The sequence below is a fragment of the Sinocyclocheilus grahami genome, unplaced genomic scaffold (genome assembly GCF_001515645.1).
Source record: "Sinocyclocheilus grahami isolate Dianchi unplaced genomic scaffold, SAMN03320097.WGS_v1.1 scaffold2180.1, whole genome shotgun sequence".
NCBI classification, from domain to species: Eukaryota; Metazoa; Chordata; class Actinopteri; order Cypriniformes; family Cyprinidae; genus Sinocyclocheilus; species Sinocyclocheilus grahami.
The window spans coordinates 8,417-25,945 of NW_015507359.1; the positions used below are offsets into that span (position 1 = coordinate 8,417).

Consider the following 17,529-nt stretch of genomic DNA (forward strand, 5'->3'; position numbering starts at 1 on the left):
TCCATAATCCATAATAACGCTTCCTCCAGTGAAAAAGTGCATCTCTTGTTGTCTCTCACATCAAAATCCAGCCACATATTTGTTTCGAGCCATTTAAACGCTGCTTGATCTGTGCAGATTTCTCTCCTGATTCACACCAGAACACTGACTCACTGGAGGAAGAGTTATTATGGATTATGGATGTTAGTTAAAAACATCTTAATGCTGGATTTGTCTCAGCTTTTGTCTTCTCCAGATGTTAACTGATGGACTGGAGTGCTGTGGATTATTGTGATGTTTTTATCAGCTGTTTGGACTCTCATTCTGACGGCACCCATTCACTGCAGAGCATCCATTGCTGAGACACTGATGCAATGCTACATTTCTCCACATCTGTTCTCATGAAAACCAATAACCACTAAAATCAAATTTTCTTTTTTGGGTGAACTGTTCCGTTAATCACTAGTAGATCCAGTGGTGTCATGTAAACTAAGGTTAGTTTTTTCAGATTTAAGAATGTTTAGATGTTTGTACTGAAAACAAGACAAAAATACTGAGCAGTGCATGACTCATAAAGTCATAATAGCATGCTCTTTACAGTCATTTGTGAGTTTTCTCAGTATTGCTAGTATCTGTGGGTGAAAACGTGAAGGTTTTGACCCGGTCTGTGATTGTGCTAGTGACCCGTGTTGTGATGTGGCGCGTCTGGTTTTCACACTGATTCTGGGTGTTTGCCCCGCAGTCGTCATGTGAGAATAAAAAGACGGGGTGACTTTAAACCCTCGCTCACTGCCGCAGTCAGATGGCAAGCTCTGCAGTCATTAATATGCAAAAATGCAAATGAGTGGGTAATTAAGAGCAGGATTTCCACAGAGGCTCTTTGATTGCTAATGAATTCTAATCTGCAAGAACGGGGGGATGGGCTGATGAAAACAGAATGAGGAGAGACGCATGCACACACTATTCAAACCTCGCTGATAAATTCTGTTTTGTCCTCTTGAGTAAGAAATATACAGACCAAACAAAATCATTTAAACTAAACTTGCCTTTCTGAAGAATATACTGCATGCAAGACAGCAAAAAATAGTGTGATATTTAGAAACAGCACAGTTCAGTGTGCAAATATATATATATATAACAAAGAAGACCAATCACGATTCAGTATGCAATTGTCACTGCTGTAAGATTTATTTCACTGCAACATTGGTTTCAAACTTTAATCTAAAATCAAAACAAAGTCTGAATGGAGATCATATCTGATTTTATATCTCACAAATGTGGCTTTGTTTATCAAGTCTGAGATTGTGAGATAAAAAGTCACAGTTAACTTAAATTTTTTTATTTTGTGGCAGAAGCAAAAAAAAAAACCTGAATTACGGATTCAGAGAAAAATGTCGCAATTTTTTTTATTTATTTTTTTATAGTAGAAACAAAAAACTGAACGGAAAGATGTAAACTCAGAATACAGAGAAAACAAATCAGAATTGTGAGACATAAAGTCACACTTTTTTTCAATTTTTTATTTCATGGTGGAAACAAAAAATAAATATAAACTCACAATTGTGTGAATAGTGAGATAACAAGTAGGCTTTTTTTTGTATGTAAACAAAATGTAAACTCAGAATTCAGACATAAGTTGCAATTACCTTTTGCATTTTTTTATTCTGTGTCGGAAACAGCTTTCCTGTGAATCAGGTTCAGACCTGCAGCATTATTTATTTAGTTGCTTAGATGCATTACTTAATAAATAATGATAAATGATGTTCCCATGAGGCCTTATTTGTGTTTGTGTGTTTGTGGTTTGTGCTGTCGTCTGACCTGAGTGGGTTTAGGTGTTTTGGCAAAGCCTGAAACTGCAGCATATGTGTTGCAAAACCCAAACGATGTCATATTACCATTTTGGCAAGCGGTGACTTCACATATGCAGAGAGAGACGGAGATGTTGTTTAGAGCTCCCCTGACGACCGTGTCTCATCTGTCTCTCTCTCTCTCTGTCTCATGCATTCTTTCACTTGCATTGTGGACTAATGTAAGCAATGCACAGTATTGGATGCAGAATGGTTTGAGGTGTTTAAAATCATTTTTAAAACTGATTTTCAGTCTTCACGCTGAATCAATGGCAGGTAAACGTTTCCAGTTTTTAAATCTGTAAGAAACATCTATAACAGTCAACATTACATTATAATGTAGTCACAATGCATAGGGTGTTTTGGGTGGTTGCCAAGTATTCTGAGTGTATTTTTTAACATGTTGTTTTCTGTGGTCTTAATAGTGGTTATTTACTGGCCCGTGTCAGACCCTTCATGGTTTCATTAATGTTTTCGCCTACGGGTTTGGGGTTGATGCCAGTAACAGTGGCAAAACTCACTCCTGACCGTAAAGAGGCTGTTATGATTGATTTGAGTCATGAGCATCACTGATGACAGAATATGGGAGGATTACTGTAGTGCCTATTAATTAAAAAACTAGATTTATACATTTCATGAAGTAAGTATGAGTGGTTCTTATAGGCAGTATTTGATAGGCAAGATGCTACAGGAAAAGACCGTGATTTTAATGCGCTGGTCGGTTTTGAGATTTTGGCTTTTCATAATGTGTTCTTTCAGACTAGTGGAAAGAAAACATCCAAAATTCATTTTTAATAGTTTATTTTATTGCATTTTATCTATTTATGTCTGTATGTTCATTCCAATACACATCTTTAAAGAGTTTTTTCTGCACTTCAGCAGCACTTACACACAACAAACTTTATAGTTTTATTCATATTTGTATTCTGAACGTTTTTACTTGGGGCTTTGTTTTTATATCGGTCTCACTGATTTTAAACATTTTATTCCTAAACAATTATCTTTATTCTGTTTATTGACAGTATTTTCTGATTTATGATACAAAGAGTAATCCAAAATCCCCTCTGTAAAAACTTTTAACATGTCAAAAAATAAATAAAAATCAGAATTTTGATCCTGATATTATCCAATGTTTAGATTTCTGTTCTGGAAATGTAAAGTGCATATTTAATTGGATAATGCCTCATTTGAATGTTGAAAATAACATTTTAGAAAACTTGTAATACAAAATTGTTTTGCAATTATTGATGTAATCAATCAACTGTGAAAGTATGGTGGCATCTATTAGTTTTTTTTTTTTTTATCTATTCACCTGTCCTGTGGTGTCTTGCCTAAAAATTCCATCTATATAGTAACTGATTTTAGAGATAAGAAATATAGGTTGGTTGAATCAAATCAAATTTTTGACAATAGGCTGCAAATATAAATTAAAAGCTGTTCAGCTTTTCAGCACTTTCAGCATTTGTTCTCTTTCTTCTTTCTGCTTCTCTAGATGCCAGTATATCAAATATCAAATTATTTTTATTTTGTGACATTTTCCTTTCTCTCTCTGTGTGTGTATGAGTGTGTGTGTGTGTATTGCTGCATTAATTTGACCTTTTTCTTTAGAGTGCCAGCTGAGGGTCCTTCTTTTAATGTTGATACAATGACAACAAACATCGACCTTTTGACCCTCTGTCATCTCTGTACTGATTCAGAATCGCAAGATATAAACTATTCCGAATTTTGAGATATAAACTTGGAATTTTTATTTAATAAGTTACAATCACCTTTTTATTTTATTATTATTATTTATTTATTTTATTTTTCAAAATGGGCTCCTACATGTATCTCATCTAGAGTTTCAGATCTCAGCAATGTGCTGAGCAATCTCAAACTATGCTCAGATTTGCACTCAAAAGTCAGTATGAACTCAAACATTTCTCATCATATGACCTAAGCTGCTCAGCATTCATTTTATTGCCCTAGAGTCTTAGATGATGACTAGTGACTCATTTGAGTCTGTTTCTATTTCTCCTCATTTCAGGAGAAACATCTGATATGTCATTAAAGGATGCTGAACATATTCTCCAGTTGCTGAACGCAGGAGAAAATAAACAGGTGTTGCAGCAGGTTTGGTATCTGGTTTGCATGTCCAGAGGGTTTGATCTCTATCTGTAAGATCTTTACTGGTTTTACTGTCCAAATGAAACTCTGAGTGGATATAATGTGTGTTGTACAATTCCAGTTGGGACCAATTACAGCTGACGTGTTCCATCCTGATGATCCGACGATAGCTGCTCGCATCTCAGCATATCTAACAGAACTGCTTGTGGTTCCATTAAACCCATCATTTCATCACAATTTCACCATCCAGTTAAGCACATCAACCATAACTCCTTCAAAAACAGCCAGAAACCTTGGAGTTGTGATTGATGATAAGCTGACTTTCTCAGACCACATTGCTAAAACGGCGGTCCTGCAGATTTGCTTTATACAACATCAAGAAGATCAGGCCCTTTCTTTCAGAACATGCAACACAACTCCTTGTTCAAGCTCTTGTTCTGTCCAGGCTGGACTATTGCAATGCTCTCTTGGCAGGGCTTCTAGCCAGTTCTATCAAACCTTTACAATTAATCCAGAAGCGGCAGCAAGATTAATTTCTAACGAGCGGAAAAGAACGCACGTCACACCTCTGTTTATCAGTTTGCACTGGCTACTAATAGCTGCTCGCATTAAATTCAAGGCATTGATGTTTGTCTACAAACCCACCACTGGCTCTGCACCCATTTACCTAAATTCATTACTTCAGTGTTATGTACCCTCTAGAAGCTTGTGTTCTGCAAGTGAACGACGCTTTATTGTGCCATCCCAAAGAGGCACAAAATCACTTTCCCCTTTTAGACTTGTACTCTATTTACTAACTGCTTGTTTTCTTAAAAAAAAATTTAACTAACACTTGCTTCTCTAATCTTTTTGCATTCTATCTATTTGTTTTCTTTTTATTTATTATACAATTATAATTCTGACTTTCTGACTTCTGGTTAACAAAAGCAAAAAAGGCCTCTAACACTAGCTTGCTCTATTCTTTTTCTATTCTATCTGTTTTCTTTTTATTTATTATATGATTTTTTTTAAAACTTGCTACGTGTGCTGCATTAAGCTAACTGAGACTTGTCATAGCACTTGCATATCATTGCTCTTTTGTTGATTTTGACTGCTTTTATTGTCCTCATTTGTAAGTCGCTTTGGATAAAAGCGTCTGCTAAATGACTAAATGTAAATGTCAACAGAATCAAACGAGTTTTGAACCTGCCTTTATCCAATATTCAGATTTCTGCTCTGGAAATGTATATTTCCAGAGTGCATATTTAATTAGATAATGCTTTATTTGCATATTTAAACATAACGTTTCAGAAAACTTGTAATACGTAAACACTAAACATAAAAAGCTCACGCATTTTCAACAGACTTTCAAGTCATTCCAAACAACAGATGCAACAGACGCGTGACAAATGAAAGCAATATGTGTTCTAAAATTGGCTCAAAATATCAAACATGTTTAATATCTGATGACTGGATAGAATCAGAATCTGTGGAATCTGTCAACTCAAATCTGTAGACTGGCTGTGCAATTAGTGTTGCTGCATCCAGACTGCAAATCAGGGCAAAGGTCACGTAGTGTATTTAGTTTTTCTTCTTGTGCTCTTTTGCATGAACCTCTGTGCTTCAGTCAGTAGTGAAAGCTGCTGTAAGCACTTTAATGGAGCTGATAACACACTGCTTTGACACACACACACTTTCTCTCCTCATCAGCGCCGCCGCGACCGCAGCATTGCACAGTAGCAGCGTGTCGAGCTGCAGGAGTGTGTTCTCAGGAAGTGTGTGTCGTGTACTGTAACCTGAGCGTGGGTGTTCAGATACAACGGGTCTCCCCAAAAACAACATCAAGGGAACCCCGGCTTACGGGACGGCTAACAAAAGCTGAAAACCCAGCCTGAGGACACTGACATCTGCTCGGAGAGACACAGATCGATCTCTGCTTCTCTCTGTGTGTGTAGAGCTGACAGATGAGTGTTTGAGATGCTGCACCACACGTGAATGGTTCCTCAAATCATGTGTGTTGTTTGAGGAGAGGAGTTCTGCTGCTTTACTAAGCATAATACAGGTAGAAAAAAATCCTACAAGACCTGAGTCAGATCTAGAGACCAGAAGATCACAGAGATGCAATGGTGCAGGACCTGTAAAAAAAAAACCTCTTGCAAACACCCCAGCTGACAGGAAACGTTCTGGCAAGGTTCTCTCAAAGTTATGAACAAACATTAATAGAGCGTTTGTTCAAAGTCATGTAGTTCTTAACATTATTTGAACATTGTGCAACATTTGGAACCTTTTTTCTAAAACATTTTTTTTAAATGTTACTTACGTTAGAAAACATTCCAAAGTAAAGGAAGCGTTCTCAGAATGTTCTCGCAATGTTTTCTGAAAGTTGTAATATTGTTAATAGAATGTTCATTCAAAGTTATCTGGTCTTTAATGTTCTCAAAACGTTAGCACAAAATCGTTATTTATGCATTGTGCATGGAAATTTTTTTCTAAAATGCTTTAGTTGGATGTTAATCTAACGGTTTTTTAAATGTTACTAATTTTAGAAAACATTCAAATGTAACTCAGCAGACGGGGAACGTTCTCAGAATGTTCTCTTAAAGTTACGAACAAACGTTCTTCCAGTAACGTTAAAAGAACGTTCATACAAAGTTATCTGTTAATACTGTTCTGAAAACGTTAGCACAACGTTAACATTATTTATACATTGTTCATGGAACTTTTTGTCTGAAACGTCAGTTGGAAGTTTATGTAACGTTTTCTAAATGTTACTCTTTGTTTCGGAATGTTCCGAAGACATTCAAATGTAACGTTCCCATAATCTTTGCAAACCGATACAATGGAATGTTCCCATAATGTCCGTACAACCAAATAAAAACGTTTTGAAAACTTTTTTTTTAAAATGGGAATATTAGCAAAATGTTATTAGAAATGTTTGTGTTAGCTGAGAATATTCCTATAATGTTTGCAAAATGATCAAATGAAATGTTCCACTGATGTTCGTACTGTATAATCAAGAAAAGCATTTTTAAAACGTACGTTCAGAGAACATTCAGAAATAACATTTTCATAACTTAAAGTGAACATTTGCACAACGTTCTTAGAACGTATTTTTGTTAGCTGGACACCAGTGTGTTTTGCTCACTTTCATCAGGAAATGCAAAAACCTGTTTGCTTTTTCATTAGTACCTTAAAAAAAATCCCTCCCAACCTGCGGGACGAGGATGCATGCGATGTCTTGAGAAATATCTGCAAGTGTCAAAGGAAGCAGTACATGTGTGTGAACTAGAGCAAGAAAAAGCCCCTTTGAAGTTGTTTGCACGGTGGTCTCGCTGCATGTGTGTGTTATATATATGTGTGTGTGTGTGTGTGCTGTCCCTGTCGATGCTGGTTAGTTTTTCTTGAGAAACATAAACCACGAGCCCAGAGACACGACTGCCAGTGTATCATCAAAGACGAGATTCGCTAGAAGCAGGTGCAGAATCATCCCACAACGTTAACACTGTCGGCTCTGATAACAAACACACCTCACCACACCTGACGAATCCTAATCCACTCTGTTTACTTCACACTTGCACTCAGGAATATGTCGACTTATAGAAGTAAAATATGGTTTCATAAAGACTGCACTGCAAACAAGTGGAATGCATTGATACCGTGAGTGAAGCTGGCAGCGCTGGGCTCTCTCAGATGTGTTTAGGCAGTCGAGGGTTTGATCTGGGTCACATGAACGCTGCTTTCCTGTTCGCAGTAAGTGTGGTTGAGGGTTTCAGGGTGGAAAGCCCACTACTGTGATATGACTTTGCACTCTCAGGTGCACAAATACCTGTCTGTCAGACTTCCTTTCAGCAATATGATGTCTATACAAAATTAATCACATTTGGGTTTAAAAGACCATTAATATTCTGTAATATTAGCGATTTGACTGTCAGATCAGAACAAAACAAAACTGAATTGAGCTGAATGTTTCATAATTGATGAACTTTGCAACACTGACACTGAACTGAATCAACAATGAATCTGAATTGAGCTGAATTATGACACTATTGGTTTCTGTAGAGTCAAATTTGTTTTTCGTACTTGATGAACTTTGTATCATCCATTCAACACTGTTATTGAACTGAATTGAGCTGAATAATGACATTGTTGTCTTCCGTAGAGCTTCTTTACAGCTGAAATTTAATTTCATGAATGATACATTTTTGGATTTTCCTGTTTATTTCTGTGAAGCAGCTTTGAAACAATCTGTATTGTATGAAATGATCATTATATGTGACTTGACTTGACATTTGCATATTATACACTCTAAAAAATGCTGGGTTGTTTCAACCCAATGTTGGGTCAAATATGGACTAACCCAACTGTTGAGTTAAAAAGCTAATTTAAAAATGTAACCAAAATGTAACCCAACATTGGGTTGAAAGAACCCAGCATTTTTTAGAGTGTAAGACCAACATAGCCATGCATTTTTCTGTGCTAAAGTCATGAGGTAAAAGAAAAGAAATCCTGCTTCTCGTTTAATTATTTTCTTATGAAAATGCTTTTTTTTTTCTTCCAGAGATGCTGCTTTGGTAGTCATTTGCAAAATATATTTTGCAATATGCAACACATATCTGAATGCTTTTTACTTATATAGACCTGAGCTCTTTTCAGCTTTTGTCTTCTCCAGATGTTAACTGATGGACTGGAGTGCTGTGGATTATTGTGATGTTTTTATCAGCTGTTTGGACTCTCATTCTGACGGCACCCATTCACTGCAGAGCATCCATTGCATCCATTCACTTGTTTAATGCATGTTGCACACAGAGAAAAACGTGATTTTAGAAATGCAGCATTATTAAGGACCTTCTGAATGACATTCTTCTGACAGGTGTGTTTATTATCATCTCAAGGATTGTGGAATTCTATTTTAATTGGTCTTTTTTTGTTGTTGCAATCTTCAGTCCATTCATGTCCTGCACAGCTGCCACAGTCTGTCTCCAGATATCATAGGACCGTCTCATCATGTGTGTCTTGTGTGTTTTGACCCTTATCTGTTGTAATGTTCAGCGTATCTCCTCTCTTGTATGTGTCGGTTGTGCGAGGTGCTGGTTGCCATGGTTTCGATGGTATTGGCGGATGCTTTCAGTTAGTTAATCCTGCTCGATGCTCTCCAAACCCTGAGATGAATGCACTTGATGCCAGACGCAGCTGGCCCTGCATTCAGTCCTGCACATTCACGGGCCCATCGACTCAATACAGCAGCTATAGTCAAGCGTGGACGGGGTCTGAGCCACGGCGCCTGCTCATCTCGGCTGAGTAAAGTGAGTATAAACATCAGCACTCATCACAGACCTGGAGATGAAGTTGTGCGAGCAGGGATGTTATTTGTGAAGCGTGCTTGCTTTGGCCAGCACATCATTTGGCTTTGCTATCAGATGCGAAATATGAAACATACAGGTGCATCTCAATAAATTAGAATGTCGTGGAAAAGTTCATTTATTTCATTAATTCAACTCAAATTGTGAAACTCGTGTATTAAATAAATTCAATGCACACAGACTGAAGTAGTTTAAGTCTTTGGTTCTTTTAATTGTGATGATTTTGGCTCACATTTAACAAAAACCCACCAATTCACTATCTCAACAAATTAGAATATGGTGACATGCCAATCAGCTAATCAACTCAAAACACCTGCAAAGGTTTCCTGAGCCTTCAAAATGGCCTCTCAGTTTGGTTCACTAGGCTACACAAGCTTACAGTGGATAATAAAAAGTCAAAAACTGCATAGCAGCGCTCTGGAAATGTTGCATGGGCAAACAGCACTGGCATTTCTTTATAAAATATATATATAAAAAAGTAGTTTAAAATAATGCAATAATATGTTTAGCATGGTATAAATCTATAAATAGAATTTTAATTAAAAAATAATTTATGGCAAAATTATAGAAATATACCATGTTTAGCATGGTATAATTCTATAAATAAAATAATTAAATGAACAAAAATATTTTATTAATAAAATAATAATGAAATCAGTTATAATTTTGAGTGAAAATTGTGAATTTATATTAGCATTTATGAATTGGCATATACTGTATATGCATGTCGCCAATGAACAAATGGTCTGTATTTATCTGTTTCATTTTAGATTAACTTTTTGTCATCGTTTGTCTGTTTTCATTTGGTTTAAAATAATACATTAATATGGTAGGCTATACTTGTATAAATAAAACTAATTAAATGATATGCATAATATTTTATCAAACATAAAACAATAAAAAATAAATAATAATTTTGATTGGAAAAAGTGAATTTATATTACATTAAATTTTTTGTCTTTTTAGCCTGCTTTAATTTGGTTTGAATTAAAAGGCTTAATTTAGTTTACAATAATACATTAATAATGTTTAGTTGGGTATAAATAAAAATAATAAATAAATTACAAATAATATAATAATTATTTACTAAAAATAAAAATAACAAATTTGAGTGAAATATTTGTTAGCATGGTATAATTCTATGAATAAAAATGTAATTACAAATATTAAATTAAATAAATAAAAATTATATTCTGTATATTCTGAATTATTTTATTCATTTAGATTTACATTGAGTTACCGGATGACTGAAACAAAGTATTATAGATTGTCTGGTCACTGGAGAAGACAGCATGATGAAAAGAATGTCTCCTCGGAAGATGAGATGTTACATTTGTAGCGCTCTAAAGAATTAGAATAGAACTTTAGGCAGAGTTACATTTGAGCGCAGTTACATTGTAACAACTCTCGACGCCGACTGTTCGCGTCTCCCGGGAAATAGGAGGCGTTTTGCGCCGTGAATTAGCGGGACCTGAGACGCGGAGGGGGGAAATTGTGTCCCCCCAACTTTTCTGTTTTTCCTCTCGGGCTGAAGCGCGTTTCTCTCCCGCTGGATGCCGCGCGCTTGACGCGAGAACCGGTGAGTATTTACCGCGTTTATCGGGGTTTACACGCGTAAACGTGCATGTTTTTGACTTTTACGCGTCGGGTGTGATTAATGAACTTTTGTTGCACGGGCAAATGTGTGTGAAGTGTTTTGTCTCTTGAGCTTCGGTGTGTGTGTGTGCGGGGTTCGAGTCCAGAGGAAACGGCTTCTTTGTTCAATACTGGCAACAATGTCAAGTTTAAAACCCCCTGTATAGCTCCTTTTACCGCAGTACCTGTGCGTTTACAACTTTGTAGGACATCTACGGCCTCTTTCGCGTGCATATTTGCTGCAATTCGTGAATTTAAAGTTTTTGATGGTTATAACAGACGAAAGTTTGCACTTGGGTTAAAAAAAGTCATCTGCTAAGTTCGTTTGATGTGTTGTGCATTAGTTGTGTTCGGAGTTTCCTGCTAATTGCAGTTCTTCTAATGTCCTGCTCTGTTTATTTGACTTTTCTTGGGAAATAACTGTTCCTTTTTCCACTTTTGGGAATGGCTTTCCCATCTTTTCCTGTCTGGGGGAACTAGTGGAGGTGTTTACATGCTCTTATTATCTCTGTTCTCCCACATGGAGTGTTTCTGGTCGTTGTTGTGTAGTTTTCAAACTTTGTGTCGAGGGCCGTGTGTTTCTTTGTGTTGGAGAGGTTGGGGGTGGGGGGGTCTAGGGTGAACGTGGCCTGAAGTCTTCATGTGTTTCGGCCTGTTGCTGATCATGCTTGTGTTGAGTCCTATGGGTTCTTTTCACCTTTCGGATGTTAGATCTGTAATGCTGCAGTTGTATGTGTTGTAGAAGCTTGAAGTACTGTGGTAATACCATGGTGCAGTGATGCATCAGATGGAGCTTTCATATATATATTATATATATAGTGGTGCTGAATGTTCATGTGGTGTTTACATTGTATTCTTTAAATGATGTAATGGTATTTCCATGCTACAAGTAAACAAATCAATGGAAATGTCATGACATATGTCCAAAACGACTCTAAATGATGGTCATACACTGGTGCCATGTAACACAAATGTCAAAAACAACTATTCCTGTGAAAATACATGCATGCCCATGAACACTATTTTACCCACTGCTTTGACATTTTTATAGCCTAAAATTCCATGGTATTTACATTGTAGTACTTTTTGGGATTTTATGTCCAATGTTATTTACCCTCATGGTATTTCCATGGCGTACACTACTGTTCATAAGTTTAGGTAAAATCGGTACGATTTTTTAAAAGAAATTAATACTTGTATTCATCAAGGCTGCATTAAATGATCAAAAGTAAGAGTAAATAATACATTTATTTATTTCTATTTCAAACAAATGCTGTTCTTTTGAACTTTCTATTCATCGGTGAATCCTGAAAAATAAAGAAGTATCACGTTTCCACAAAAAATATTGGACAGCACAACTGTTTTCAACATTGATAATAATCAGAAATGTCAAAAATCTGCATATTATACACATTATCTTGTGACACTGAAGACTGGAGTAATGATGCTGAAATTTCAGCTGCGCATCACAGAAATATATTACAGCTTAACACATATTCACATAGAGAACAGTTAATAATATTTCACACTATTACTGATTTTAAGTATTTTTGATATTTAAATGCAGCCTTGGTGAGACTTCCTTCAAAAACAGCGCAGTATAATCATACAACATGCTCAAAACAATATCATGCTACATGTCTCAAGCACTTTTTGATATTCTTTTGTCAGTGTAAACTGTGCATCCCAGATGCCAAAGTAAAGCAATTGTTGTGCTGGCTTCATTGCAGTATTTGTGATCTTTATTGTTTCACAGTCTTCTACCTGTTGATCATCAATGGAGGTGCTGATGATGATTCCAGGGAAGGTGTTATTGGCGCAGTGCTGATGACGAAAGTATTTTTGGATAAGGCTTCTCACTTTTCTTGTGTCTGTGTGATGCAGTGCTGATGTTTAATGAGTTGCTTCATGAATTAAGGAAAAGTGTAAAATCACAGCACTTTGTTTTAACTGGTGAACGGTTTGGTTCTGCGTTAGTGACATTTGTCTTCTCAAAGCATGTTATTCAAGTGCAAATGCATGTATTGCATGGAAATTACAACTAAAAGAGTTGCATATAAAAGTTTGCAAAACTAGTATGTGTAGAAATAAACTTGATATTTCATGCTATGGAAATGTTACACATACATTGTTTAATTCCAGGAATCATAGTTGTTTGTGCAACTGACTAGTTCCCGTACTCTAGGTGTGGGTAAGTAAGTGGGTGGTTATTTCTCGAGCGCCTGCAATGGACACTCGCTGGTGGTCTCCTTTGGTGGTTAACCGAGTTCAGATGTGGTGCATTCTGGGAAAACACTCTATTAAAGCAGGTCTGTAATGTAGAGTAGTTCTTCAGATGGAAGCGGCAGCCCGATTATTTTGGATCGTACGCATTCATGTCAGATTTAATTTCTAGACCCAGAGGTTCATAGATGATCTGAAAGTACGTTTGTCCATTATGCATCTTCTTCCCTGCAGGATCATAAACCTGTTTGAGCTGAGAGAGAACGAGGGAGACGTCGAGCGAGAGAAGCAGATCAAGAGCACACAGGACCAGGATGGCGACGGTGGGGAACGACATGGAGCTGAACGACCTGTTGGATTTCAGTGTTGTAAGTCGAAGAGACTGTTCTTCTGTTTTTATTAAAAGACATTCATGGATAGTTGACATCAAATGTTAAGCGGTGTGAAACACAATAAGGTGCAAGAGACTGTGCTGCGTTGTGACTGTGTTGTATGGTAGTCAAAACAAAAAAGGCCGTTGTCAGGCCACACGCGTGTTTTTATTAGGCCTATATTGTACCTTACTGCTTTTTTGCTTCGTATTTGAGACATTATAGACACAAAATGTAAATTAAATGTACTATATATATATAATTGTTTAATGTTTTTGTGTGTGGATATACACCTGTGTTACTTAGATACTATTACCGTATTGGCCCGAATATAAGACGACCCCCCTTTTTCCAGATGTAGCTTTTGGAAAAAGGCTTTTTAAAAACCAAATCTTGTTTTTTTCTCAGTAAAACACATTTTGTCTTCAATTATTTTCATATTGCATATTTTTCCTATTTTAATTTTTGTTTCGAAAGTATGGTAAAAACTGGTAAAATGTACCAACAATCACATTTAAAAAATAAACACTTTTTGATATACCATTAAAAAAACTAAAAAACAGGTAGCCCATCTGAATTAGGACATTTAGGCTATCCATCTAATAGTAGCTTACCAAACTCTTATTAACAGTAGAAGTTAAATCTTACTGTAGTCTTCAAATCTGGGTACTGTCTTACGTTTTAAAATCACAAAGAGTTTGGTCGCATCAGGCTAACGTGACCGTCACGACTCATGCAGCTGTAAGCTTTTCTTTTTCTTTAGTTTTTACTCGCGATCTTTACAACACGCATTACATTACGTATTTCATGGCATACTCGTTTTATGCGTATTTGGCGCCACCTATGGTTGTGGGTGTATTATTGACACGTCAAAGTCTAGACCCTGAATATAAGACGACCGGGTTTTTTCAGAAGTATTTCCAAGAAAAAAACATTGTCTTATATTCGGGTCAATACGGTATAATTTTTATTAATATTTTGAAAAGTTATATATTTTATATTTTCAATTTTAGTTAAAGTTTTAGTAATTTTGATGTGTGTTTTTGCCATTTTTAGTAGTTTCTGATTTTTATATGTCTATGGTATTTATTTTTTTTCAGTTTTTGCTTATTTTAGTACATCATGTAATACTAAATTAAAATGAGAAATGTTGCCTTGCATTTTTTAAAAATATTTTATTTTATTAAGTTAACATTTATCTCGTAATAACCCTGATATACACTTTTCCTTAATTTGTTCACTTTTATTAATTGAATTACTTAATAGATTTAGTAAATAAGCTATTTAATTAAACAACAAAATTGAATTTACACTTAATTTTAACCTGGAAAAAACAAACAAGCGAGAGAAAAAAATATATGTATGTGTATATATGTGTGGAAAAAATTAAATAAAATAAAAAGTTATTTTTCAACTATTATTGATGCAAAAGATCTGTAATATGTATATAATGTATTTTATTATTATTTTGAAGCTATGGTGAGTATTTTCTCAGCTGATATCATTTTTTTCTCTCTTCGGTAGATGTTTCCTCATCCGATGTCGAACGGGAAGAACCGAGGCCCTACTTTACCCAACAGTCAGTTTGGTAGGCACTTTTAAATTTGCTAATTTTAACAACAAACATGACTTTTGTTACTACTACTCTGATTATAGAAACGACTGATTCAGGATACAGAGAATCTGATATAATCTGCAGATGACTTTCACGCTTTTGGAAAATGGATTTTAACATGGTAAATCTAAAAGAGCCTTCTTTCGCTGCACACGTGTCGATGTCGTTAGGGTCCGAGTGTTTGCGAAGCCTGCTTGATCCTCGTCGTTCGGATCCGTCTTGCTCTCGCTGTTTCATGTTCTCAGCTGTCGCCTCTCCATCACGGGGGAGGAGAGCATGATGGGAAATGATAGTCGTCCTCTCACCCCTGCGAACAATGTCAACAAACTTTAAAACAACACGCAAAACAACCCCCTGCCTTCATTAGAGACATTCAGAAATCGCGTTCTTTTGGATGGAAATCCGAGGTTTTTGGGTGAATCTAACCAAACTGAATATGTTCGGGTGACTTTTCACCATTCACAGTTAAACTAAAACAAACTTTTTATTCAGAAGGAACGCTGTTTTATTTTGCAGTGTCACAAATAACTTAAGTAGATGGTATATTTTAGTGGTAAACTGTATAATGCAGAATTGGGCAAATTTTCAATGAATAAATTAAAAATAGGGCTTAATCAATTTGCGATATGGACTAGTGTCTGTAAATATTAAACTGCAAAAGGACTTTTAATGTGAAGTCTGCTCGTTGTGTGTGTCTCGGTCTTCAAGACAACCTGCCAAAATAAAAGTTCAGCTTAACTTGAGGAATTTGTGACGCATTACTGTGAATTGTGAAATATATTATTGTTGTGCAGTAGAATATACTCCTAAAAGTAGTAATAATAATATAAAATAAAATTTAAATTGAATCTATTTAAGGAATATTGAACAATTTTCTCCCATGTTTTAATTTTAACAGTAAAATTCAGTCATACACGTTATTTGCCAAAAAATAAAAGAAATTTTTTAATTATTTAAAAAATGTTTTTTATAAAATATTAAAATGTTTTATGCCTTCATTTGATTATCACTGTTTTTCATTATAAATTTGTATTAAATCATAAATCCAGAAAATAAAAACAGACAACAAAGAATTTCTGAAAAATAATAAATTTCTTAGGGCCATATTGTTGTGAAAAAGAATAAATTAAATTGTTAACGTTTTATGAAATGATTAAACACACTTTTTGATTATTAAAATTGATTAAAACATTAAAACGGAATCGAGAAAAATTAAAATTGTTAAAAACAAAATTTGGGAAAAATTTTATGGAATTTTGGAAAAAATAAAACTGGTTCCATAGGGCCCTAAAAAATTAATTCTTAAAAAAAGTTTAATAGTTCTTAAATTGTATGCATTTTATGATTTCAATTAATTACACATGCTTTTTAATTAGTGAAATTTAATTAAACAATTATAATGGAATCCAGAAAAATTTAAATAGTAAAAACAAATTTGGGGAAAATAAAATAGAAATTTGGAAAAACAATAAAATTATTTCATAGTGCCCTCAAAATGTAATTCTTTTTAAACTTTTAATAGTTCTTAAATTGTATACGTTTTATGATTTCAATTAATTAGACATTGTTTTTGATTACTAAAATGTAACTTAACCATTAAATTGAAAAAGTTGAAAAAATTAAAATGGAAAAACTTGAATTTGGGAAATAATAAATTGGATTTGATAATGCCAAATTCTTATCAATGGTGTCCAATGTTGTTTGGACTCCAGCGTTTCTCAGAATATCTTCTTTTGTGTTTTTCTGATGAAAGTCAGTCATACAGTTACAGAGTAGTGCTGGGTTTTGACACAAATTTCAAGATTCGATTCTCATTCACAAGCTTGCAATTCGATTCAATATAGATTATTTTGGATATGTATCGGGTACAGTACATGCCAAATTTTCTCAAGGAAAAGAAACTCTCAACTAATGCTGAAAAATATACACGAGAGTGAGTTGGTACTACATTATTATAATATTGAAGGTTAAATTTAACTGATTTGTTAAAATTACACTTAATGAAGTTTTTAAAATAAAGTTACAACTACATAATATTTCTACTTCAAATTTATTTAAAAAATTTTTTTTTAAATATGAACATGGTGGCTGTCATAAAATGATGGATTTAATCAAACATAAATTAAACATTGAAGAACAGTCAAATTTATAATGAATGAATGAATGAAAATGCCCCTCTCTACAGTTTATTTTTCTAGCTGACTAATGAGTTTATGGTCACCGAATATGTTTTTCTGAGGTAAATGTGACGTTACGTGACATTGTTTACAAGCCGTTATGCTGTCTTTGCGCAGCTGAAACACTGATTGAGCGATTACTTGAGACGGGATACGGATTGTAAAGTTGTACTCTTTCTTTTAACTTACCTTCGGATGTTTAGTCATGTTTATTTTGTGCTGAAGCTGGTATTAATG

At 35.0% G+C, this 17,529-nt stretch overlaps 1 protein-coding gene across 1 annotated transcript in view; it reads left to right on the forward strand.

Annotated features, from left to right (window-relative positions):
- Positions 1-10,583: 10,583 nt before the first annotated feature.
- LOC107574313 (transcription factor E2-alpha-like) overlaps positions 10,584-17,529 on the forward strand; it is an 18,445-nt gene continuing 11,499 nt past the window's right edge. Inside the window, exons 1-3 of the mRNA XM_016260757.1 lie at positions 10,584-10,850; positions 13,364-13,497; positions 15,025-15,088. Coding sequence (XP_016116243.1) covers positions 13,444-13,497; positions 15,025-15,088 — 118 coding nt within the window. The 5' untranslated portion in view covers positions 10,584-10,850; positions 13,364-13,443. The remainder of the gene's footprint in view (positions 10,851-13,363; positions 13,498-15,024; positions 15,089-17,529) is intronic.